Source organism: Cygnus olor, chromosome 19 (assembly GCF_009769625.2).
Source record: "Cygnus olor isolate bCygOlo1 chromosome 19, bCygOlo1.pri.v2, whole genome shotgun sequence".
NCBI lineage: Eukaryota > Metazoa > Chordata > Aves > Anseriformes > Anatidae > Cygnus > Cygnus olor.
Genome location: NC_049187.1, coordinates 3,858,785 through 3,884,232, shown reverse-complemented (window position 1 = coordinate 3,884,232; position 25,448 = coordinate 3,858,785). Strand labels below are relative to the sequence as shown.

General features: G+C 59.2%; 1 protein-coding gene across 7 annotated transcripts in view; it reads left to right on the top strand.

The window, feature by feature from the left end:
- The window catches only part of ASTN2 (astrotactin 2), a 363,384-nt gene that overhangs the window by 71,379 nt on the left and 266,557 nt on the right, over positions 1 to 25,448 (top strand). For 6 of the 7 annotated variants that reach the window (XM_040531095.1, XM_040531093.1, XM_040531092.1 and 3 more), the window contains exon 3: positions 22,348 to 22,732. In XM_040531095.1, the coding sequence (XP_040387029.1) occupies positions 22,348 to 22,732 (385 nt within the window). Of the gene's footprint in view, positions 1 to 9,018; positions 9,081 to 22,347; positions 22,733 to 25,448 lie in introns of those variants that run through there. The other variant, XM_040531097.1, reaches the window with a different exon arrangement.

The following is a 25,448-nucleotide window of genomic DNA, read 5'->3' as shown; positions in this document are numbered from 1 at the left end:
CCTCCTGCCGTGGTGGTGGCGGCTGCCCATCCCCGGGATGGGGACCTGCTCCAGCTTCAAGGTTGGTCCCCACACGCCATTGACCAACTCTTTCTGGGCTGGGAGGAGCAGCCTCTTCCGCTCCCCCTCTTCTCCAGTCCCCTCCTGCTTTACAGAGGTGGTATAATGCGGGTGCCGAGTGCAATTAGTGACGCACTCTTGTATTTAGGGAATTTGTTTGGGGGGGATTTGTCTTTAAAGTGCCACCTTTGTGACGAAGGCACCTGTTATGTTAATAGTTTTCCGCTAATCTCTGTTTTCTACCTTAGTTACCGTGAATACATTAGACACTTCCTAGCTTTCTATCTCGCGGATCCGCCCCACTGTGTTAAAATATGTAACTGGAGTGCTTGATTTGCATCTCTGATAAAGTGAGGATGAATAAATACTCGTGGCTCATCTGAACTGGGCAGCAAACTAACTTTCTCATGTCATCCCCAGGGCAATCGAAGTCGGTGCTTGGGGAGAAGCAGCATTGAGAGGCGCTCGGGAGGGGCTTGCTTTTTGCAGATGGCATCAAACGCGTGGGCTGCATCTGCTGCCGTAGACATCTTCCAACCTCAACGTGCTGGAAAAAGAGAGTGGTTGGAGGGGGAAAAGCAAGAGCTCCTGTTGGAAAGGTAGTCTGTGTAGTTGGGGGGTGCTCGAGCTGGAAGGGGGATGCTGGAGTGACAAGGAGATGGAGGAGGAACACAGACGTTTTGGAAAGAAGGGAGAGGAGCAGAGTAGGGTTAGCTCATGGCTCGAAACGTGGGCAACCAGCACGGCGCTGCGTCTGCCCTCGCCCTGTCTGCACGTACCTCCGTGCTGCCGACACCAAGTGTGCTTTCGTAGAGGGTTACACTGGGCTGTGAGTTCGCAGATTTCAGTTTCTTTAATCCCAAGCTCGTTCCCTTCCTTCCTCCTCCTCTCTCTCTCCCTTCCTGCCATCTGTCCGGGAGAAATGCTCGTGCAGCGTCAGTGTCACGGGGCACCGCGTGCGTCGCGGAGCCCGGACCTTTTCTCAGCGCCCTTTCTCTCAGCGTGGATGAGCAGATGGAACAGCCAAGCCTTGGTGGGCTAGCTCCGGCTTGCAGAGCGGGGGGAGAGGAAGGAGCATCCCCGTCCTGCACGGGGCTGTTGTCCTCGCCCCCGCTGCAGGAAGTCTCGCTGAGCTCCTGGAGGGAGCCGCTCCGTGCAGCAGCCCCCTGCTGATTTTCTGCGTCGTGTCTGAGTATAAAGTGCCGGGCGTTTGCTAGGTGCCTTGGAACATTGGAGTAAAGGCAGAAACACTCTGCAGCTACCAGCCTAGATCTAATCACTTTAAACTGCCAGCTTCGAACCGCCTGGGATGCTGTAATGATGGTCGGGATGCAGCCAGGCTGGCTTTAAGATGAGAGTGCCCAGGCAAGTGTGAGCTGCCGAGCGTTTTGTGGGGCAGGGGAGCGGTGCTGGGCTTTGTGCCCGGATCCCCGGCATACTGAGTCCCCCAAAAAATAAATAAAAGAAAAAGAGTCCCCAAATGAGAATCCAAGGTGGGTGCCGGGTGGCACGTGCTGTCCCCTCGCTGGGGACACCGCTTCAGGCGAGAAGCGTGACGTCCTGCGTATTCCTTCGAGCCTGCTGTTGTTTGCAGCTCTTCTTCCTCTTGGTAGTTGTTCTTGTCTGGAAACCTGTGTGGTGCCTGCTAGAAACGCTTGTTATCAGTTAAACGTTATCAGGGTCGGGGGCTGGCTCACGTGAAGGTGAACTGTGGTAAAGCTGATGTGGAGGAGCTCTGAGATGTTTGGGAAAGATTTTTGCGTTACAGCGCTACAAAAGAGTGAACTCTCGCTTTGTTGGCAAACCACGAAGACTGGAACAAGTTTTAATGACGGGATGAAATGCAGTATCTTGTTTGTCCCCAGAAATACGGTGTTTGATTCCATTTGGGGCTTTTTTTTTTTTTTATTTAAAACTGAATTGGCCTTAGTTTCACAAGGCAGTATTATAATGCGCGAAGGCAGTGCTTTTTGTTCGGTAACGTGTCGGAATGAAATGTTTCCATTCTTCAGCGCCTTCCATATCCTCCCCAAAAGCACTCATGCTTTCATTTCAGCTGATGTGAAACTGCCTAAGCAGATAAGCCATGCGTTGACAATCTTGCCAGGCTCTTTTTTATTTTATTTTTAAAGTAACTATGGCTAAACCGGATGCAGGCAGTGCCATGGGTGAAAACGGTGGGTCTGGTGAACGGCCATCAGCGCCTGCGTCCCCTGGGAACCAGGGAACTGGCTGGAAACCAACCCAAACCCAGTTATCTGCTCCTTTCTATTCTGAGGGGATGCTGCAATACCTGCTCACATGAAATAGAGGAGGAAGCTTATACGTAGGTGATTGTTCTGATTGTCAGAGGGCTGCTAATATAGCTGAGAACTTCTTTGAGGGGAAAAAAATGCGTGCGTGTGTGTCTGGATCTTGCTGCTGTAGGAAATTGGGCAGAATTCCCACCGGCTTAATTGGGAGCAGCATCAGGCCAAGTGTGGTTATTTTTACCTGTCCTTGCTCCCACTCCGCGTTGCCCCCCCGGACAAAGGGAACGAGCTCTCTTTTAGCCTCCACAAGGTGTCCGTGGTGCGCAGCAAAGAAAATAAACTAATGGTGGTTATTAAAAAAAACAAATAAGAAAATCCAATTGTCTATAACCGCAGGAAAATAACGATTTTTGAAGGGGTTGGCTCGGGCTGGCTTTGCCCTGGGTGGGCACTGGGAGAGGTATGGCAGCGGCTGGGGAGGGTATGGCTGTGCTGGGGTAAGGGCTTGGTCAGGCAGGGGAGCAAGCGGCGACTGGGTGGCAGCAAGGAGCTGCAGTGGGGGCGAATGGTCGGGAAGTGCTGGTCCTGCCTACGTACTGCCCCAAAGAGCCTCTCGGTGTCATCAAGCTGCAGGTTTTGCTTGCCCTCTCCTGGAGATCCATCATTACTCACGTCATACCAGCTCTGTCGGACTCTGCCGTGGAAATTAATGCTTCAGTGACTGCTGGGACGATGTGGGGTGAGCTGCGGGGGGCAGAGCTGGGTGCTGCCGAGGGCAGGGCCAGGCAGCTCCCCCACCTCCCTTCTGGGGGCTCGGGGTGCAAGGAGGGATGTGCAGCTCCTCGGATGCTGTCTGCAGTTCCCTCTGGGGACCCCCTGGGTTCAGGCCCATCGTGGCCCCCTGGCTGCATCCAGGTGAGCGCTACATCCAGCCTCCTGCTCTCTGGAGAGGAAAATAGCGGGGGGCAGTGGGCAGAGTGCTGCTTTTTGAGGTTTCTGAGCCGCTGGAGTGGTTGGGCTGCCAGTCACCGGTGGCGAGGGGTTAGGCAAAGAAAAGCCTCGCTTACAAATTGCAAACAAAGGGCACGCTTGCTACAAGGCTTACAGAAACAAACAGAAATGAGACAAAAGCTACACGTACCTCGACCTATTGCTTGAATTAGTGCCAAAGGCTCCCGGTGCTTTGCAGCGTCCAGCTAACGAGCTGCGAGGCGCTTGGCGGCTGAGGACGGGGTTATCGAGGAAGGTTTGTGCCCTTGGGTCAAGCGTAAGGAGGAGATGTGGGTATGGCCGTGCCCTCCCTGGCCGGGGAAGGCTGTGAGCTCCACGTGAAAGCTTTTTGTGTGCCTTTTTCCTGCAAGGAGAGCCTGCTGCTGTCACGGCCTGCAGCTCCCCGAGCCCGGGGTGATGCAGCCAGCGTGCTGCTGCCGGGGTTTGGCACCAAAGGCTGCGGACGTGGTGTCTTGGGCAGCCCTGGGGTGCGGGCTGACAGATCTTAGCTCCCTCTTTGATGTCCGCCTTGGCACCCAGACGTAATCTTGAGGCTAGATTCGGGCAGCCCTTTTACAGACCCACCTGAGGTGCTCAGGGTGGTGCTGGACTCGGTGCTTGAGCAGTAGCTGCAGCGTGGAGCTGTTCGCAGTCCTCCTCTCCCTCGCCGTGCGCTTGAACTGCCGCCCTCACCACTTGTCCTCCAGTTGTCTGGGGGCTGAGGGGAGGAGCAGTCGCCCAAGCTGTTGTAGTGGCTGCCGCTTAGCGCTGCGAGTTAGGAAATAACCTTGCAAAAGTCAAAAATGAAGGGACCTGATCCTCCTCGCACCTCAACCCTTAGCTCCTTGGAAGGGCGATACCAGCTGATTTCTGTCTCGTGTTTCTTCTGCCTCTAAGGGACGTGTGGGTTTGCACGAGCATTTCCACAACTGTGCGTGGTGTGCAGGGACAGCTGAGGCTGGAGTGAGATAAAGGGACAGACCTGGAGGGATTCTTCTTTAACCAAGCCGCTCCCACCATGGGATACCGACTGCTTTGGATTTGGGTACCCCAGTCCCAGTGTGCCCCCCCCCCAGACCTCGTGCCCTTTCCTTCCAGCCCCCGGCACCCCTGCCAGGCCTGACCGTCCCTCCGGCACTCTGAGGATGAACATGTGGTGGTGTGGAAGCGCCCTTCCCAGCTGGGAGGGGTTTGGGCGAAACACCGACCTACGGGATCGGTGTGCGGGTGTGCTCTGGCTGGGAGAGTCTCCTCGCTCTCCCGTTCAGTCTCTTTCTTTTCATTCCCAGGCAAACAGCAAATAAACATCAGGCTCGTCTCCTCCCCTGGGTGGCCGCCGCTCCCAGCTGCGGTGCTCCGGCTGCGGGGGGTTTTATGAACATAATTACACCCCGTGGCGCGGGGTGAGCTCCCATCTCCTGCAGCATCCTCAGGGCGATCACCTCGGGGGCCAGCTGCCTGCGTTGGGGCCAGGCTCGGAGGCTCGCAGCCCCTGTGCCAGCCACCTCCCCGGTGTCCTTGGCCAGGCCGGCTCCTCGCGGAGCACGCAGGGAGGGCGATGGCTTTGCCCTGGCCACCGAGCGATGTGGCGGCTGGGGGACACCTCCGGTCGCCTCTCGTCGCAGCTCCGTCTCCTCATGCTGGCCACGTTTCCCTTAGCAAAACGAGCGGTGAGGGGTTTTTATTTTTTTTTTTCTTTTTTCCTTTTTAAACAGCCACTTTTCACTTCTTTATGCTCTTCCTCCTTGGCATGCAGGTCCGTGAGGGGGAGGGAGCCCTCAGCCAAGCTCTCCATCACACGTCCCTTGTTTTTCTGGGTTATTTTTTCCCCGCCGCTGCCCTTGCCAATGAAAGGACATTGTATAGCTGCTGAGACTGGCAGGGGCTGCAGCGCTGCCTGCCAATAGCCTCAGTGTCTGAAAGGGCTTAGGAAGTACAAGCTCTAAATTAGCTCCCAGATCTTCCCTTTCTCTGGTAAAGAGCCCTGCGGAGCCCCCCCCAGCTCCCCACCACCTCTGGCAAGAGGCTGGGACTGGTGGGGCTTTGCCTGGAGAGCCCAGGGACGCCAAAGAGACCCTCGCAGCACCCCAGGGAGAGGAGGGGACAAATTTTGGGCGCCCTTTGAAGCCTTCCTTCAGCCGCGACGCTCGAGAGCGCGGGAGGGGAAGCGCTTGGCTGGCCGGTGGCTGCCGAAATCCTCCCGGGGCTGCGGGGTGCCCGGCCTCTGCCTCCCCCGCGTGCTGCTGAGAGCGGCCGAGGTCACGGCATCGCTGGCAGCACGCAGGGGCTGGGACATCTGGGGCCAGCTGCAGCCCCAGGAGGGGAGCAGGACGACCCGAGCCGTGTCCGAGCACTGCTCCCTGGTCTTGGTCCTGCCCTTGCTGGGTCAGTCGGGGAAGGGAGCAGCTGTGATGTGCTCTGGGGGCGCCTGTGTTAGCGGGGCACAGGGCGTCCCCCTGCGGGGCTTTTCCTGGGCCCTTGGGGAGAGGCGCTTGTGCTGTGGTGGAGCCTGGGGACGGCTCTGCTTGGCAGTGCCGCTGTGTCCCGGGCTTCGCCTTTTGCCTCCGCTTTCCCATCTCTTGAGGGAGAAAAGGCGTGGGCTCGGTTTTGCAGCCTGCACCAGAAATTCATCCGTAGCTGCTCAGCTGCCCAGAGGTTCAGGCTCCCCACGGCAGTCTGCCCTTCCCAGCTGAACACGAGTTGTTCTTCAAACAGCTTCAGCAAGCCTCCGTAGGTGTCCCTCGGCGCTCAGGTGCTATGAATGGAACATAAGCTTCGTACCCGATGTTCTCCAGCCTCCTCTCACCCCAAAGCATCCCAGAAAGAGGCTTGTGCTTCGAGGCTCTGGGCTCCCCGCCTGGCTTTCCTGCAGGGAGGGGGAAGGAGACCCTTCCCCGGAGACCCCGAGCATCGCCGGGCGATCGGAGGTGGCACGTGCACGGGAGGCAGCGCATCTCTGCGAGGCAGCCTCGGGCACTGGCGTCTGCCTGCCCCCTCCTCGCAGTGGGAAATAAGAGGAAAATTCTGTTTCTAGAGGCACCCAACTTTTTCTTTCTCAAGGCTCTGTCAAACTCCTGCTCTCCCCCCTCCCCGCACAACGCAGCCAGCTCTGAAGCAGAAGCGATGTTTTCTGCCAAGGCAATGATTAGCCTTCCTGCTAATGACCCACGAACGGTGTCCAAAATAAATGAGCCCAACCTGCTCATCTTATTAGCCAAATGATTGCAAAGAAAGAGGAAATATCTGCAAAAATTGCTCAGGCAGCTGGAATCTGCAGGCGCAGTGGAGTCGGTGCTAGAAGGAGGGCGAGGGGCAGACGAGCCGTGCGTCTTCAGAGTCCTTCCTGTCCAGGAGGGCGAGACCCCTGCGTTTTTGGGGTGGTCCTGCTCCCTCTTTTCTGAGATGACCTCTCTGGGCTGGAGCCGCAGCTCCCCTGCGGCTCGGCTGCCTCCTGGGGCTCAGAGGCTGCTGCTGGGCTCCTGCCGGGCTGGTGCAACCTCAACCTTTCTGACCTTGCAAGGCGGCGCCTCAGTGCTGCTGTTGTCGCCTGCAGGCTTCCTAGAGCTGCGTTGTCTCCCTGCGGCTGGAGCCCAAGGCTTTTAGCGGGACTGGGAGCTCAGGGAGGAGCGGGAAGGTGGCAGCTCGGCCTTTCTGTCAGCCGGGTGTTACCGCTTCTGCAGGCAGGGGTTGCAGCACGGAGCCTGGGTGCGGCTTGTTCCACGTTCAGCTCAGTCTGAAAGCTGTGAGGCTTTGGATTTGTGGCTTTCTGACCGTACCAGGATTTCCCTGCATTTCCACCTTCCCCTCTGCGTTGCAGGGAGCTGGGGCTTGGGCAGGGATTTCTTCTCCTGGAGTCGAGGTCAGGTTGTGGCTTCCCGTGCCCTTGGCAAAGCAGTCACTGGCGTGGTTTTCCTGGAGCAAGGCTGAGGTCTGACCTCCTCTGCTGAGGTGACAGGGGGGTCTGAGCAGAGGGAGGGAATTGGGAAATACAGGGAGGTCCTGTCCTGTCCCTTCCACCTCGCACAGCCTTTGGGAAACAGGCAGCAGCGCTGGGGTCTCGGTCAGGAGAGCAGCTCGTGTGATAACCGGTAACAAATGGTCCTTCAGGAGTTCTTCGTGTGTCCTTCAGCCTCTTTTAAAGCATTTTCAAGGACCAGGAGCGTCCTCGTTCGTGTGGGGAGGGACGAGGCCAAACAAGGAGGCCCAGGCAGGTGTCTGCAGAGGCAGGGGCAGTCCCTGGGGACCAGGGGGTTCCCGAGTGCGAGTCTCACCTCGGGCATCGTGGTGACGTTTGGGTACGGTGAGAGCTCCCCCTGGGCAGGGACGTCAGGGTCTGAGGGACGGCTGTTCTCCTGGGGGGGGCTTTCTGCCCTTCTCCCCGGGGCGGACCGGAGGGGACAGATGTCTCCATCAGGAAAGCATCCAGTCCTCATGCCAGTGCGTCTGTGCTGAGGTTTCAGCAGCAAGCCCTCCCTCGCTGCCCGACCCCGTGGAGCCCGAAGGACGTGTGCGCGGCTGGGGAAGGTGTTAATGGCTTCTGAGCACCGCGCCGCGGCCGCTCGGAGCGTGGGCCGGGAGGTAGCGCTGGTTCTGGCCGTATAAATAGAAAACCCTTCGCTCAGCCCCAGGGGCACCTGCAGCCGCTCAGCCCCGGCTGGCGCTGCCTCCCGGCTCGCTGCGTGCTGTCTGTCACCTTTAAAAAGGGCGGTTGGGAGTGTGGAAACGTGGGCTGCCTCCCGCCGCGCTGCGTGCCCGCGTGCCTCGGTGCATCGCTCGCCGGCAAAAACGCTTCCGGCAGCGTGACCCCGGCGTGAGGCTCTCGGGAAGGGGTGGGTGAAGGAGCGTGGCTGTGGTGGGGAAGGGTCCTGGGGTGAGGGGTGCTGCTCCCGGGAGCTGCCTGGAAAGCTGCTGTGGTTGGTGTAACAGGGAGGCCATCGGGTTTCTGTGCCAGGCTGAGGCTGAGACAAGCCCCGAGTGCATAACCCAGCAGTACCCCAGCACAGGACCAGCCCTGCTAGTCCCAAATCTTTGACAGTAGAGAGAAATGTCCTCGGTGCCTTGTCCTCTCCCGAGCTAGGGCAGCTGCAGACCTGGCTGGCGATGCAGCAGGCCCTAAAAATTGCTGAGGTCCCCCGGCTCCGTCCAGCACCCGTTGTGCCCGCCTCATGCTCCCCCAGCGCGCGCTCCGTCCTCGTTCAGCCTCGTGGCTGGTGCCGTGGGCTGCTTCCATTCTGCACAGGCTTTGATCGTGTCTCGGGCTTCTTTCTTCCTCCCCTAATTGGTGGGGGAATTGCTAATTGTATGGTTTTGTTCTGAGGAGTTTCGGATCTGAACGATTATCTGTGCTGGAAAACATCCTGACAGTGCAAATACTGCGAACTTCAAACGCGGGAGATGAGGGAACAGGGAAGGACCCGCGCTGTGTTTGCACCCATCGATGTTTGTACCCTTGCGCTGCTGCCAGCCCCCCTGCAGAGCTGCCCTCGGGCTCCCAGTTAGGGAGCTGGTGGGACTGGGTGCAAACGGAAACCTCACCTGCGCGCCCCGGGCTGCCTGAGCAGAAGGCTCGAGGTCGTCTCACAGATGACAGCTCCGAGTCGTTTTTTAATCAAGTTTTTCAGGTTACTTCTGACTGTGGGTTTGCTTTGGAAGCTGTGTTGGTTTTGCGACCGAAGGTTTATTTTATTTATTTTTTGAGTGGGGAAGTTGTTTTCTCAGTACCCCAGCCGCACACACATGCTTAGCCCGTCGATGGCATCGATATCCATCGGATACTCAGTGAGTAACGGCTCCCCTGGGGGCTGTGCTGGGTGAGGATTCCTTTTCCGTAGGACCTCAGGAGCGGAAGGGATTTGGGGAGGTCGTTAAATCCATCTCCCTGCCCTGGGCAGGACCGATAAACCTCTGTCACCCGTGATGGATGTTCCTCTGTCCTGCTGTGCGGGACTGCCCCGTGGGCAGGGGTTCCAGCCTGCGCTGCCCGGGGCGGGTTTGGGCTGAGCCGAGGGGGAGCAGAACGGAGACACACGGCGCTGCCTCCCAGCACGCTGCCTCCAGCCCGAGTTTGCAGAAGCCTCATATTTCAAACGAATTTTACAATGTTTGGACTGATTTAAATAAGCAGGTGTTTGAAGTGATTGATTGAAATCCTTTCCCTGTAAATGTTTTGCTCCAAGCATTGAGCTTGGAGTGCTCCGCTTGGCGCAGCGAGCAGACACGCGGCCCCCGGCGCTCCCTGCTCACCGCGCTGGGTTCGTCCTTGTCCCCCTCCCACAAAACAGGGGCCGTGCTGTTCCTGAGCTGCAAAAAGGACACCGGGGCGCACGGGTTTAATGACTTTTGGCCAGATATAGCGGTGGCGTCCCCCCAGGGATGTGTGGAAAGCGTGCCCAGCACGGCGAGGAGGTCACCGAGGGAAAGAGCTGAAGCCTGGTGAGCTTCTTGAGCATCTTGCCCTGCTGCTTGTCTTGCTCTGTTCCTCCCTGCACGGCTGCAGGTCGGAAGTGGAGCAGGGTCCCTTGGTCCTGGCAAGACCCGTCCGTGGTGGACGAGGCTCTGGGGTCTCGTTGCAGAAGCCTCCGGAGCAGCCCCACGTGTTGCTGACCCCCCAGCCCCCCTCTCCTTGTGCCTCTCCTTTCCTTGCGTGTGAAACAGAGGGTGTTAAGGGGTCAGGAGCGCCGTGTGTGTCTGCTGTGTGTAACTTTACTCGCCGGTGCTCTTGGGACGGGCTCTGCCTCTCCTTGTGCTGTCGGGGGCGATTACAGCAAATTGCCAGCTGCAATTGCTCGGCCGTCTCAGGGAGTTTTATCTCGTGTCCTTTGGAAAGGGAGCCCTAAGGTGACGCTGGGAATGTTGAAGTGATGAATATGTTTTGCACCAGGGCAAGGGGAAGATAGGGCTTGTAACAGCACGCAGGTGGCTCTGCCCTGCAGCAGAGGGCTCTGCTTGAAACGAGGCTGCAGGAGAGGGAACAGAGCCCACCTCGGCCTTTTTTTGCTTATTTTCTTGCATTTAGTGAGTGTGCGTGCTGGAGCCTGTCCCAGGCCCTTCATCTGTACGTCGTACTGGGGACTCTCTTTCGGCTCCCTGCGTCCCACGGGAGATCACGCGTTTGAGATAAAACCAGAAAGGAGGTCGGGTGCTGAGGATGTCGGCTGAGTGCTTTGGTACTGAGAATTTCTTCTTGCTGGGAGCAGGTGGCGGGGCGGAAAGAACCAGAGGAGCCCCGTGCAAACCTGCCCTGCCTCTGGACCGCGGAAGGGGTAGCTCACCTCGTCTCACCTCGTCTCACCTCCTGCCCTTACTCGCCACGCAGGCGAGCATCCCGGGAACACACGGCTGTGTTTGCATCTCCCGTGGGTGCTCTCCCCTCGGGCTGAGCTGTTTGTCCTGCAGGAGGCCTGCGCTCCCCCGGGGACAGGAGCACTGCACGCGCTTGGCTTAGTTCAGCTGAGATGTGCTCCAGGGCTGCTGCCCCATCCCCATGAGTACCCGGGGCAGGCAAACCCTATTTTCTCCGCTCCCTCCACGTGACGTAAAAGTGAAGATTAAGGCGGCTCTTTCCTAGTCCTGACCCCCGGCAGGGGTTTGTTTGTCTCGGCGGCTGCTCCTCAGGAAGGCTTTGCCGCCCAGTGCGGAACTCGTCACTAACGTCTCTCCTTTCAGCTCGCTTCAGTTTCCCTCCTCTGCCTTCGCTCGGCACCAGGGACGTGGCTCGGGGACGTCCCCCGCGCGGGAACGTGGCAGGAGGGGCGGCACGAGGGAGCTGCCGTGGCACTGCTGGGGCCAGGCGGGAGCTGCTGCGTCGGAGCTGCCGGTGTGCGAGCGCCAGGGGTGGGAGCAAAGCAGAGCTCAGTGCCCACCGCCCGCACGAGGAGCAGCAGGAGCAAATCGGGAGGCGCTTTGTGAGCTGGAAGGTGTGGGTAGAAGCGCTTTATTAGCTCAATTGCAGTATTTCATCGTGATGCCCGTTCAGCTGTGGAACCTCACGTTATTTTAGCTTTAAATTCAGATTTTCCAAACAGGCCTGTCAAATTAGCGAAAGGAAATTTGATTAGAAAATGGCAGCGGGATGGAGATCTTTGTTTTCCTCTCTGCACGGCTGGGCTCTGAGATTGTCCTTAACCAAAAATCCCTCCCTGGAAGGTGACTTTAACGGACTAACGCCACCCAACCCCCAAAAAGAGAGCGGAGGTGGAAAACTGCTGGGGGTGCTGCGTCGTGGGGCAGCCCCGCACCTCGCCGTGTGCCTTCGGACCCCGCTCTCATCCTCGCTGCCTCTGGGGCAGGGGTTTGAGGAGGCAGGACGAGGAAATGAATTTACTCGTGAAGTTAAATGCTGGCTGATAACAGCCCTGGGGAGAGTGCTGCGGTGGTGCTGGAGAGCTGAGAGCTCCTTGGCTGGGCAGCCTCGGAGAGCCTTTCTTGGGGCGGTGCAGGGGATCTGGGGGGCAGAAGGGGCAGATTTCCTTGCACAGGGCAGTGCTTGAAGCATTAGAGATGCTAAAAGTGGGGACCTTGATCAGAAGCGACCCCTTTCCTGGGTGTTAAGGAGTTCCTGCTCATCAGCTGGGCTCCACGCCCGATGGCACCGGCGCTGCAGCTCCGCTCCATCACTCCTGGGGTTTCCAACAGGGCTGGGCTGGGGTTACCAGCCTCGGGCTGGCCCCACAGAGCCCCTCCTTGCCTACTGCCGCCTGCTATCCGTGGCTTAATTCGCCCCGAGATTACTGCCAGCTGCTGTAATTACGCCGGTGACTTCATGTCAAAAACCGCGTGGCAGCGCCGTGCGTGCGCAGGGCCGGGGGGGGCGGTGCTGAGCCCCTCGTTACCCACGTACCCAGACGTCCCGGCTAATGAGCTTTCAGATGGGGAGAATTAATTGGCCTCGGTCAGAGCGCCGGGCAGGTTTAATTGAAATGAGTCCTCTCCCGTTTCCACACGGACGCTTCCTCGGTTGCAGCGGAGGGGGGAGGCTGCAGCTGGCGCGAGCAGCGTGCGGCTGGGCTGCAGCGAGCCCCCCGCCGTCGCCGTGCCCTCGCCCCCTCTCCCCAGCTGGGAAGGGGCCCTCGCTTCTCCGCGGGCCGCTCGGGTGCTCTCCAACCCTCTGCTCGTAGCGAGGCTGGGGAACGCGAGTCCCAAACTGTCTCGGTGTCCCCAGGCGCGTGGGGCGGTCCTGGTGCGTGCTGCCTGCTGCGGGCTTGGGAGCGTCGGGGTCCCCAGGGCCGGGCGGCATCTTCCTGAGGCTGCTCGGCGCTGCTGCCAGCTGGGGCAGCGCTCCGTGCGCCTGCAATAAAGCCTCTTTTACAGGCTGCGGTGCTGCAACGGGGGGAGGTGGCCCCGTGGGGTGGGCTCAGAGTTTGGGGACGAGCAGTTGTAGAAGGGGCTGCGGCAGGGAGTCCATCCTGGGGGGGCAGGCACCGGTCCTGCCTGCAAGAACCTGGGGCATCTTGTGAAAACCCTTTCCCAGTGGGGCGCAGGCAGGGTTCTGCGGGGCACCAGGGCAAGAGGCTGTGCACGTGGACCCCTCCGTGCTGTGGCTGCTGGCACTGGGGGCTTCCTGGGTCCTGTCTTGTGCTCCTGGGGGCTTGGGGTTTTTGGGCAGAGCCCTTTGTGTGCTCCCGTGTTACCAGGTGCACCCTCAGATGACGTGACAACGCTGTGGCTTTCCCTGCTGTGCACCCCCAGCTCCATGCAGGTGACTTACAGGAGGTGGGTGCTGCTGCTGCCCTGTCCCCAGATTTGGGACGTGGTGGGGGCAGAGCTGCAGCAGACACGAGCTCCGTTGGCAGCACGAAGCGGAGAGGGGAGAGGAGCTGTCACCGCGCCCCTGAGCGGTGCTGCTGTCTCTCTCCCACCCTCTGCTGCTGTCTCTGCCCAGGCAGCGCTGGGCACGTCGGAACCCAGCTTCTCTTAATTAAAGGTCTGCCTCCTCGTCGCGAGGACGTGGCTGTAATTAGAGCTGGGGGCGAGGGCTGCTTTGCACTTCGTGGGAGCACAAGTGAGAACCTGCCCTGGCAGCAGCCCCTGCGAGCAGCCCTTCGATGGCACGGAGCAGGGACGGGGCTCTGGAGGGGCTGGGATGGGGACCTGAGGAGTCCTTCAGGTCCCTTCTCTTGAGCCCTGCTGTAGCACAAGTATGGGTTGCTTGCTCGTTGGCTCAGAAACAGGGACAGGTTTTCAAATTGTGGTGTTTTAAATGCAAAGCTGTTGAGGGGGCCTGGACTGGGCTGCCCCAAATCACTGCTCAGCCCCCAAAAGCTCCGGCACAGGCTCTTCGGCAAATGCAAGCACCGTGATGCCTTCCAGCGTCTCTCTCCTGTGGCATCCTGCGGGGAAGATGTGTGTAGGAGCAGGGGAAGACGCACAGAGGAGCTCTGGTTTCTGTCCCTCCCTTTGTTCTGCTTCCATCGCCTTTGATGTGCTGTGTCTGTAGAGGAGAAGGAGGGGCTGGGGTTGCAGGTGACTCAGATCAGGAGTGCGTTGGGATGGAGGCTGCCTCCCCTGGGCGTGCAGAGCGCCCTGGAGCCGCTCCCAGAGCACCCAGGGGTGCCGAGGGCCCCCTGCAGAGCCAGGCTCAGTCTCTCCCATCCCTCCCTGCTCCACCCTGGGGTGGGCGGCTTTCCCCGTGCCCAGATCTGCCTCCCCGGGCAGCAAGGTCAGCGGCCCGGTCCCCTTCAAAGCTCACTGGGAGGCCGGGGAAGAGAATACAGCTGCTTGGTTCTGCTCCTTTTCTCTTTCCTGCCCTCCGCCCGTGCAGCAGGAGCTCTGGCGGGCGGCCCCGCGCTGCGGAGCGGAGGTGCCGGCACACGGCGGGTGTGTGAGCGGTGTGTGGGGTCGAGGGACTTGTGGTCAAGTTGTTCCCCCATGGCACGAGGTGCCCCAAAAACCCCCGGCGCTCCTTGTCCTCGGAACCTCGCGTGGGCCGAGAGGGGTTCGCTGGGTGCGGCGGCCTCTTATTAAATCTTATTAAAGGCACAGTTACTGGTTCTTAGCTCAAGTGGATTTTCCCCTTGTGCTTTGGAGTCTGGCTAAATGCAATTCACCGAACGGGTCTCCATGAGCCCAGCACGTGCGCGTCTCCGCAGGGAGAGGGCTGGGGCTCGGTAACTCCGATGCGAGACACCGAAGCTTTTTCAGGGCTTTGCGCTCAGCTCCTGCCCACGTCACGGAAACAGGAGCGCCAGCGCACGCGACCTAATGCATTTTAAAATCTTCCGTCTCTGAGGGCAAGCTCCGGGTTAGCAGGTCAGCCGCTCTCGGCGAGCCGTTTAGCACGCATTAAAATCCCAGTTTATGCAAGGCGCGCTGCGGCGTTAGAAAGAGCCGGCAATCAGGCGCTTAATAAAAGCACCTCCGGCCCTTCTCTTTCACTTGAAAATAAACGCCTTTTTGACGTTGTAAAAATGGATCAGGAGTCTTTCTGGATTGTTATCCCAGCGAGGTGCGCGGCTCGGGGTGCGCGACGTGCTCGGTGTGATGCAGGCCGGTGCATTTTGGCGCCCGCACGCAGGCGGTGCCTGGCAGAGCGCTGCCACAAACCTTCACTGGAACATCACACCGCATGGCTGAGCGGCGCAGAGAGGCTGATTGGCAGCTCCACTCCTCCTTTTTGTTCCTGCTCCTGGATGAAACAGCAAAACAAAATTCCGTGCGGCTTAGAAGAAAAAAAAAATTATATGGAAATATGACTTTTTGTCTGACTCTTCCTTTTAATGCGGGAGAGTCAGAGATTTTAAAGTTATGGTTCCCACAGCAACTGTAACTCTCAGCTCGTGTGCGTGTGCTGTGCTTCGCAGGACTGTACGTGCCGTTAGATTTATGCCCGGTGTGCGGACGGACGGCACAGCGCAGCGAGCAGCGCGGCTGCGTGCACGGCTCGGCACGGGGCTGGCGGAGGGATGCTGCAGGAACCCTTCCTGCTAAACCCTCGGGGCCAGGTTCTGCATTTACCTGCACCAGTTTGGGTCCGGTTGTGTTGGTGACCTGAGTTTGTGACCCTAAGGGGCATCTGGGCGTTGCCTGGAGCACCCTTGGGTGCTTTTCCCCGAGCGCGGTGCAGGTCTGGGTGCCGTGGCAGCAGCAGCAGGAGGCAGTGCCCTCTCTTCGCTGCAGCTCAGCAGTGCTGTGACAGGCAGGGAAAGTGGGGAAAAATGACCTAAGACGGTTTTCTTCTGGCCACAATTCACCCAGCCGTGCCTGCTGAGCAAGGCGCTGAAGCGTGTGCCGTGCTCTCGTGGCTGTGATGGGAGTTAAGCACACCCGAAGGTAGCGTGTGGTTATGTGCCTCGGTGAGGCGGTGCTTGGATGGGGGCTTGGGGTGCGCCTGGGGAAATGTCGTGGGTTTTTTGGGTTTGTCCTCTATCCTTGCTGTCTCTTGTTGAGAAATGTGGTCGAGTTGTTCAGACCTCGAGGCAGGATCCAGAGATCTGTGGAGTATTTTTTCGTGTCCTGAGGTTTAGTCTCTTCCCCGCTGCCCTTCGTGCTGGCTGTCTGGAGTGCAACCATCGTGCTGCGCCTTGGTTTCCCTGCCCACGGACGAATTAGCTGGTGCAGGGATGTGCCGTGCTTCGTGGGCAACAAAGGGCAGTGCTTCCTCCTGTCCAGCGATGGCCAAAAGGCTGCAGGAGGTCAGAGGAGCCCCGCGAGCTGTGCTCCTGGTGACGTGCCACCAGGACAGCAGTGGCGTGCGGCCAGCCCCGACGCCTTGCTGCCGCCCTGAGCCTGCCTCGCGTCAGTTGTTCCTCTCCCTGCCCAGCCAGGAGACCGTCCCCAGGCTGTGAGCGGAGGAATTACGGGCTGGGGAGCAGCAGAGCTGGAGGAACCCAACACCCGGGTCATCGTCCACCAAGAGCAGAGCGTAGCGTCCTGCCCCTGCCCCGCTCTTTCTCTGTTGCTGGAGGGCTTGTGCGGTGGGAGGCCGTGTCCTGCGGCCGGCAGGGTGGGAGCCAGCCCAGCGCAGAGGGGGGCAGGATGACGGCAGGTGTAGGAGAGGGAAGGCTGGAATACGTCTGCAGAGCTCGGCCTGATTTTTCATCATTAATGTTCTGCAAGCAGGTGCAAACAGGGCGCTGATTAAGATTTGCGGAAGAAATATTTTAAATTGAGAGGTGCGGCAATGAGAAAAAGAGCAACAAGGCAAAGGAGGCCGAGGGAGGAGCTGGTGTGAGATCTGGTCTGGAAGGGAAGGAGGCAGGCACCAGGCGACTGAACGAGTGGGATGGGGCGTTTCGGTTCCCGAATTGTGCTGTGTGCAGCTGCGTCGGGGTGTGAGTGAGCACAGGGGGCAGAGGACGGACAGAGCCAGGGCTTGTCCTGCAGCCGTCCTAGGGACTGACGGGCACCTCCGGGCTGGGCTGTGGCAGAGGACTGGGTGCAGAGCATTAATTGCCAATTAGCAGGCACAATTAGAACAGGTAACGCGGGTGCTCCCAGCTCCGCTTCGGGTTGTGCTGTGCCCTGGGCCCAGGCCTTAGGAGCTGTGCTGGGCGCGAGGCTCTGCCTGGCGGAGTGGCGTTTCCAGGGTCCCTGCCCGCGGTTCGCCATCGCTTTTAGTTAAATGAATTAGAAATCTGTTAGTTCAAATTACAGCACGGCTAAAACCTAACGCAAATGTTTGCCGCACCTGCTCATTGAGCGTTGCTTTATTGCAGCCGTGGGCAGCGGTCGAGACGAGCCGGGAGAGGTTTGGGCGCTGGGGCGTGAGCTTTGTCCTTGCGGCATCGCCCCTCCATGGGCTGCTGCACGGCCCCCACGCCTTCCCTGCCCGCCTGGCTCTGTGGGCCTGGGGCTCTTCCTGCGTCTGCATTGGCCTGGAGGGGATGAAATCTTTGGAAGAAGCGCGGGAGGGACGAAGTGAGGGGATTAAAAGACCAGCAGGGGCCGTGCAGTCATCTGCTCGGACCTCGGGACTTCCTGAAGCCTTCTAGTTCTCACTCGAAGTAAAGCGTAACTTTTCTAAAAGCATCCAGCCTTGGTACCAAGAAAAAATAAAAAATTGACAGTGATGGATAATCCACTACAACCCCTGGTAAATCGCTCTAGTGTTTAATTACCTTCCCCGCCGGAAAGGGAAGGAAGGCAAAAGCACACCGTGCGAAGAGCTCACGGGGGCCGCGTGCTTTTGCCTCTGTGTGCTCACTGTGCCGGGGCTCGCACGTTAGTGGCTTCAAGGCTGGAAGAGAAATAGTTTGTTTTTGTTTGTTTGTTTGTTTGTTTGTTTTTGGTTTTGTTTTGTTTTCCCAGGGCAAAGCATTTTGTTAGTGCTCAGAGAGAGCAGCAGCAGGGATTCGGTTTAGCGCCGGGCTGAGCGCGGTGCTGGTTTGCAGCAGCTTTGCTCGGCGCTGCAGAGAGGATGTTTTGGTCTGCCCGGCTGGGAAATCGCGGGCTCTTTCCTGCCTTCAGACACAAAGCTGTGCACGGTGCCATGGGTCACTTGTTGCCTCTGTGTAGAGATGAGAGTAACCTGGGGGGAAGCAGCGAGGGGCACACGGAGGGACGTCAGCCCGTGACAGGGGTGCGAGCGAGTGACCAGGGTCACATAGGGAGCGCTGCAGGAGCTGCTCGTTGGGAATGTCCTGCCTGAAAGATGTTTTCCTCAAACCTCAGGTAACAAAGACACAAACATTGGTGCCGGTACAGGGGCTGGGGAAAAGGCAGAAGCCAGCAGGTGCCAGCACCTGGCAGGGAGATAGTCAGAAAATGCTGAGATGCTGTGCGGGTCAAGTGGGGATTGCTCAGCCCTGGTAGAGAAGGGATGGAGCTCCGGTGCGGTTCGCAGGGGACCTGCTTCTTCAGCCCCTTTTTGCTGCAGACCGTTAGGACTTCAAGTGTAGGCTTCCCTAGGGAAGGATGGTAGCTTGTGTGGGGACAGGCGGCCTTTCCCATCCTCTTCCCATTTAAAAAAATAAAAATAAATAACTTACAGGGGTTTGTATTCTGAAGTTCTGATCCTCTGATCACCTGGAAACCGGCTCCTTGTGGGGCAGATCATTTGGTAGCAGCTGTTTGCCTTCCCTGCAGGAGGCAGCAACATCTGCATGGTGGTTCACCCAGGCCGTAGGGATAGTTGGGGTTGGTTTTGAGCAGCGTGCGTGTCTCTGGCTGTCCAGAAATCGCGCAGCATTTTGGGCAGATACCCAAAGGCTGATGGCCCTCCGGATCTGCACTTTTGCAGCCTGTGTCATTTATACAACACCCAGTCCCTGGCAGGACTTGGGGTTTGGCGGTGTCTTTTTCCAACAGTTTTTCTTTGGTGTTTAAGAGAAGTCACAGCCTCGCTGCTTTCCAGCTTCACCCGAGCTTTGTTCCTGCCCCACGTAGGAGCCGTGAAGCTCTGCAGTCCTGTACATGCGCGTTTTCCTCACCAGCCCCCTCTTCCCTCATGCCATGGCTTGTCCCCGTGCACATTCCCCTCCCGTGGGTCTCAGCAGCCTTCCACGTCGCAGAAACAAGGGACCACGTAGCCGGCCCTCGCAGGACACCGGAGGGACAGGCTTGTTACCACCGCGCAGCTTTCCCTGCCGTGACGCTGAACGCAGTTTCATCGCCCAGGCACTTTTTCCTGCCAAGCCTCCTTGCAGACCCTGGCGCTGCGCCCTGGGTTCCTCCTGCCCCGCGCCCTGGGGCAGGGTGAGGGCTGCTCCCAGCGTGGTGTGCGTGGGGCTCGGTGGGACTCGTCCCCGTCCCCTGCGGTGGCCGAGGAGGACGCGGCGCTGGGGAAGGCTCCAGCGAGCCCGGGGCACGCGGGAAGGAAGGGCATTACGCGGGAGAATATGCATGTTCACAGCTCAGAGGATTAAAGGCCCATGTTCTTATCACTGCAGAACAGAGTATTATAAATCCAGCCTTAGCATACCAAATCCCCTCGCGGCTCGGCCATTGTTTGGGAATATTAAAAAGCTCTGAGACAGAAATAATCAGTTTCCGAATGACACATTGTCAAATAAAACATTTCTCATATTATCCCTTCCTTCCCCTTTCTCTCTCCCGCTCCCTCAGTTGGATAATTTAACATGAAAAATAGATTAAAATGAGGCTGGCTTGAATGCCTCCTAAGTTTGACTTTTTTTTTCCCCAGGAAGCTCTCCCTGCGTGTGCGCGGCGCTGAAACAAGCCGCTGCAACGCGGGGTCAGGGACGTGGGGAGCGCGTGAAACCGAGCCGCTGCCGAGCGCCAGGAGAGCTCCCCGAGGGCTGGGCATCGCCGCCGGACAGCTGGGCTGCTCTAGTCCCTGCTCGGTGCGAGCCCAGCTCCCAGCAGGGCCGAAGGAGCCGTGAAACTGAGCCCAGGGCAGACGGGGCTGTGGGCACAGCGGCCCCTGTCCTGTCCCCGCGGGACGCGGGAGCTGCTGGGAGCCCCGGGCTTGCTTGAGCCGCCCCTGTCTTTTCCAGTGATGGGCCCCGAGCCAGGAGGAACAACGAACTAATAACATCTGTGGCTTTAGGCCTTTCTGTAATTCCTCCTGAGCGGACAGATCTCTAATCTAATCGGCTGGGAGTTTTATTCGCCGAGGTCCAAACCGTTTCCCCAGGGCTGGCGCGGTGCTCGCCCAGCCGGGCAGGCGCGTGGCCTCGGCACTGCTGAGGATGCTCAGACCCGTACCCAGCTCGTTGCTGGCAAAGCTGCTCCTCGTGCCCGGGCTTTCTCGGTCATCCCGGCCTTCTCCACGTGTCTGGGTTGCCCTTGTGCAGTTCTGGGGTGCGGTGCCTGTTTGCCAGAGGGCGCGGAGCAGAGCGGAGCAGCTCTGTGCTGCACAGCAGCCGCGTTGCAGTTGCAGGGCACGTCCTGGTGCATGTGGTGTCCATCCTGGGGCTTGGCATTGTGGACCTAGGGAGGGCTTTTCCCAGTAGCCACGTCAGCAGGCGTAGTTCCCAAACACTTCTATAACACAAGAGCTCTTGCTCCACCAGAAGTACGCCAGTATCCAAGGCAGCCCTGATTTTGCCGTGTGGTTTGTCGCCTCCAAGTCTGTGGCTCTGATGCATCCTTGCCGCGGGGCTTCCCTTTCGGAGGGTCTGCGTGCCGAGGTTTCTGTCGTGCAAACGAGGTTTCTGAGGAAGCAGCCTTGGTTTGGGCCTGCAGGAGCTGCTCTGGGATGTCCGTGCACCAGGCACTGCACAACCGCCGGCACTGCACTGCTGCTCTGTCGGGTCGGAGCGCCCCTGCTGCTGCTTGATCAGGGGAGGTCGGGGGGGTCCTTGTGCAGGAGGGGCCCTTCGGGAGCTCCAGCGAGCCAGGTCGCCTCAGCGAGCCCTGCCCTGCTCCCTGGTGTGCTTCCTGGCCGCTAAAGCTTTGCAGTTTGTGATGGCACGTCAGCTAAATTGGGAGAGTCACGCTGAGCGATGTCAGCCCCAATCCCCCAGCCAGTCTCCCATTAGTGTCAATTAGGGAAGAGACGAGGAAGCGGAGGGGAGGGGAGGGGAGGGGAGCGGGTTGCTGCTGCGAGACCCAGCGCCAGGCTCCTGCCTGCAGCGCCGGGCCGGGGTCTCCCCTCCGGGTCCCCCCTCCCTGTCCTGTGCCCGCAGCCCTGCCCCAGGCGTGCAGGATGCCACCGTCACTGCCCATCGCCCGTGTCCCCGTGGCTGCCTGAGCGCCGTCTCCCAGCCAGCTCATTTCTGACGACGCCTCTTTACAACCCATCCTCTTTATGAGTCTGAGCACGGCGCCGTGTTTTGCATCGAACGCAGAAGAAATATTTGCATGTCTTTGCTCTGCTCTTGCATGCTTTGTAAAGTTCCCAGCCGCGGCGTTCCTTGTGCCAAACAAACGCCTGCCCTGCCCTGCCTGCTACATGTCACGCCGTAAAGCCCCGATTGCTCGCACCGCTCCTGATTTACATGCCTTGCTCTGCTCGTCTGCCACAGGATAAAATTGCCTCGGTGCTGCGGAGAGATGGAGAGGCTCAAAGTTGGCGAAGGCGCAGCTCCTGCTGCGTCCCTGTTAGCCTCCCAAGCAGCCAGGAGCTGCCCAGCACCGCCGCGTCCATGGAGACGTTGGTATTTGGGAAGTTTGTTCTTTTTGGTAGCGGCGTGTATTTTTGATGGTAACGTAGCTGGGAGCTGGGTGAAACGAAGAGCTTTGTAGAGAAGGTTGTGGTCTGGAATAGGTGGTGGTGTGCCCGTGGGTCTGCTGCTGACCCCTGGTAACCGCTGCCAAGTCACTGAACGCTTTGCCGTGGGGCGTGCGCTGCGGCGTGAGGGTGACTCGAGGGATGCTACCCAAGGATGTAAGAGGAAAGACTTTAAGTAACGCTGCTGTGATCGATGGGATCACGGTTGTTCTGGAGAGCCAAGGATTTGGGTGCAGGATGTGGCCGTGAGGTGCTCCGCAGACCGGCAGCATGAGAGGAGCCCCAGCTGGGGGGTGAGAACGACACACGGGGGCTGTGCCCCGCTTGTGCTCCGTGCCTCCCGCACCTGCGGCTTTCTAGGCCTGTCCTGGAGCTCCCAAAGGGAGCAGCAGGGCTGGCGCACGCGGGAGCGATGAGCGGCTTTGGGTAACCGTGCCCTGAGGAACAGCAGTTGTGCGGTGCCAGCGGTTGCACGGCCTTCTGTGCGAAACGTGGGGTCTCTGCGGAGACCTCGCTGCTCCTGCCCTGGCTGCTGGGTTGTTCTAACGGTTCGCTCTTCGCCCGAGAGGTGGGGTGCAGTTATCTCCTCTCCCCTCTCCTTGGGCAGGGCGCACGGGGTTGGTACTTGTGTCTGTGTGCGTGAGGGCATCTGGGGGCTGGTGGGACCGAAGGGGTGGGAACAAAGTCCCAGGAGGAGCAGGCAGAAGAGCTCGGGCAGAGCTGAGCTGGGGGTGTCGCTGCTCTGTCCTCAGCCAGAGACCCCCCCATGGCCATGTCCTGCCTGTCCGTGATGCTCCACCCCAGAGGCGGCTGCATGTCCCCACCCGCACGGGGCTTGCAGAGTGCAAGTGGGGCCTGGGTTGCTGAAAGGATGCTCTGGAGATGGAAGAGGAGATTGTTCGTGGATTCGGGTCACAGCGTGTCCTTTCCCTCTCCCTCCGCACCTCCTGACGTGTGCTCTTTGCTGTCCCGCAGGGTGGGCTGATCGCGCTGCTCCTGCTCCTCCTGGTCTTCACGGTGGCCCTGTACGCCCAGCGGCGCTGGCACAAGCGCCGCCGCATCCCGCAGAAGAGCGCCAGCACGGAGGCCACCCACGAGATCCACTACATCCCCTCCGTGCTGCTGGGCCCCCAGGCCCGCGAGAGCTTCCGCAACTCGCGCCTGCAGGCCCACAACTCGGTCATCGGGGTGCCCATCCGCGAGACCCCCATCCTGGACGACTACGAGGACGAGGAGGAGGAGGAGACGCCGCGGCGGGCTGAGCCCAGCACCAGGGAGGATGAGTTTGGCAGCCAGGTGACGCGGACGCTGGAGAGCCTGGGCCGAGGCGGGGAGGAGAAGCCTGACTATGAGAAGAAAGGTTTGTTGTTTTTTTCCCTGCTCTTTCCCTCTCCCCGTCCCCTGCCAGGGTGTCTGCCCTGTGTGGGGCCACCGAGAGAGGAGGATCCTGGGGCTGGAGGGAGGGCACCCACCTCTCTCGTAGGGTTTTGTCCAAAGTTTTCATATTCAAGGTGGTTTGCAGACGTCCTGAAGCTGTCCTCCCTGAGAGGGGACTCAGTGCTGGGTGGTGCTGGGGAAACTGAGGCAGGGGTGGCTGTGAGCCCTCAGCTGTCCCTGGTCTCGCAGTGTGACCCTGCTGCGCCGTGCTGGGGGCTTGGGTGCTGCAGGAGTTGGGTGCTCAGAGGTGCTCAGAGATGTGGCTCCCTAGGATGTGACCTCTCTCTTTTGCCCCATCCTCTCCCAAAACCAGTCTCCCATTTCCAGCGAGAGCTGGCCCAGCACGATGAGACGGGAAGCCAACGGCTCTGATTTCAGGCTTGGGTGGCATATCTGGTGCTAGCAGTGGCAGGGACTGCTGTGAAATCCCCCGAGCTTTGGAGGATACCTGGCTGGGGAACAGAGGTAGAGTTCCCCCCCGCCCCAGCAAGGGGATTTGCTCTATTGCCATGGACTTGTGCAGTACATCAGCTCCGTTCCTGCTCCTCCAGCAGTGCTGATGAGGTTTGCTCCTGCTCAGCCTTTGCGCCAGGCTCCTGAGCAGGACGGGAATGGTGGGACGCTTCCCGGCTTCTTGCTGGGGGTGAGTGCTGGCACAGGGGCATCAATCAGACCGATTTTTATTCTCTGGGTGGCAGAAATGCTCATCGCCTCGCCGTCGAGCAGCGCATCAATTCTAGCAGGCAGATGTGTCGGCATGGCAGGGCCCTGCTGAGCCCCACGCTCCTCCGAGAGCCGCTGCACAAAGCTGTGTTTTCTGGGAGCAGCAAAACATTCCCCGCGTTTTATTCTCAGACGCGGTTGTTCCTCCTGCGCGGAGAGGAGCAGCGCTTTCCCCAGAGTGCTCGGGCTAATGTGCGTCTGATTGCCTGCATTTTTAAAACCTGCCTCGGGGAAGCTGCATCACCCACCTCTGCTTATCGAAATGTCATTAGAAGCGGTTTAATGCAGTTAACCTGCAGCACGGCGAAATGCAGCTGAATAAACAAAAGGGCGGCGTGGCAGCGCTAATTGCTGAGCGCCTCCAGCAGAAGGATGGGTGCAAGGATGGACGGGGCTGCTTTTTGCTCACAGGGTGCCACCAGGACGTGCCCCCGGGCACCGTGCCCTTCCCGTACAGGCTGAGCGGTCCCCTCTGGAGCACCCGTGCTGGCAGGGATGGGGACAGGGACCGCTGGGCTCAGCTCCTGCTTCTGCCGTCCCTCACACCGCAGCGTGGCGCAGTGAACAGCGTGTGGGTCTGAGCAACAGAGCCCCGGCGACGCATCGTGCCTGGAAAGCAGCTCCCCCAACCCGCGGCAGTCCTCGGTGGTGTCTGAGGCTGTTTCCTCCACCCACGAAATGCTCTTTACTCTCTGCTCTTTTAGGCAAGGTGATTACAGCAGCGACGGTTATCGTTGCTCAAACAAACGCGGTGATGCGCAGGGGTCCGCCTGCCGTCCTCGAGTGCTGATCTGAGCATCCCTGTTAGCATCCTCTTTTGTGTGCAGCTGGCTCCTACAGGCCTGCCGTGTTAATAGACGTTTCCCCGACCCTCTGCTTAGTGAGAGTGAACAAATGAAGGCCTTCAGATACTGTAACTGAGCTGCCTCTTTTATTCTTTCATATTATCTTCTTTGTTTTGCTTTTCTATAAATTATTTAGAGTTGTCTGAGTGGGGAAGACAGCAGTAACTGCATTTCAGTGCTCTTCAAAACATAACAGTAAACAAGATCTAGGGCAGAATATTAAACTATCTGAGGGCTTCAGGAACTGGTAATAAAGTTGTTTTTATGCTGACTACAATACCCCCCGAGCTGGGGCTGCGGGCTGGGCTGCTGCCCCCAGGCCATACCCACCGGTACAGCCTGTGATGCCGTCATGCTTCGTGCCTTGACGTGAGGCATGTTTCGTGCTTTTCTGGTTCTGATCACTGAAAATCATGCTGGTTCACCGTGTGTTTCCTGCCCCACGGTCACCTTCCCCTCCCTGATGAGGCTTTACTGAAGCAGCCGAGCTGCGGTGTGCACTGGTTGCTCCTCTCTGCTAAAGCTGGCCAGAGTCTGAATCATCAGGATGAGGCGGTCCAGATGCCGGATTTCTAGACCAGAAATGCAAATTCTCAGCCCTCCTGGCTGGCTTGCACGTGCCTGGGAGCTGCGGAGATCTGGGACACGTCCGAGGCGCTGCAGCTGCTGCCGCCTGCCCACGAGCAGCAGACGCAGCTGGGCTTCCCCTGGGACATGCGGGTGGGATGGAGCGGACACCGCGTACCTGGTGATCCCCAGCGGGGGATGTCAGGGCTGTCCAGGCAAAATTTTACAGGTGGATTCGAGATGGATGGGTCAAGGGAGTCCCAGCTGGAGCCTGGCCCTGGCTCTCCCCGGTTGCCTTGCCTCCACGGCCCCGCTGCCTGGCCTGGAGCCGTCGGGTTTGGGTGCAATTAGCAGGGCTGGGCGAGGAGCTGTGCCCGTGGACACGGGGCACGTCAGCGCCCCAGGGAAAAGCTCCCCTCGCTGCTCCCGGCGTGTAGCATTGTGATAAGACATCAACTGGGGCTTGTCAGCGGGCTCCAAATGGTATCATCGCCGGGGCTGTCA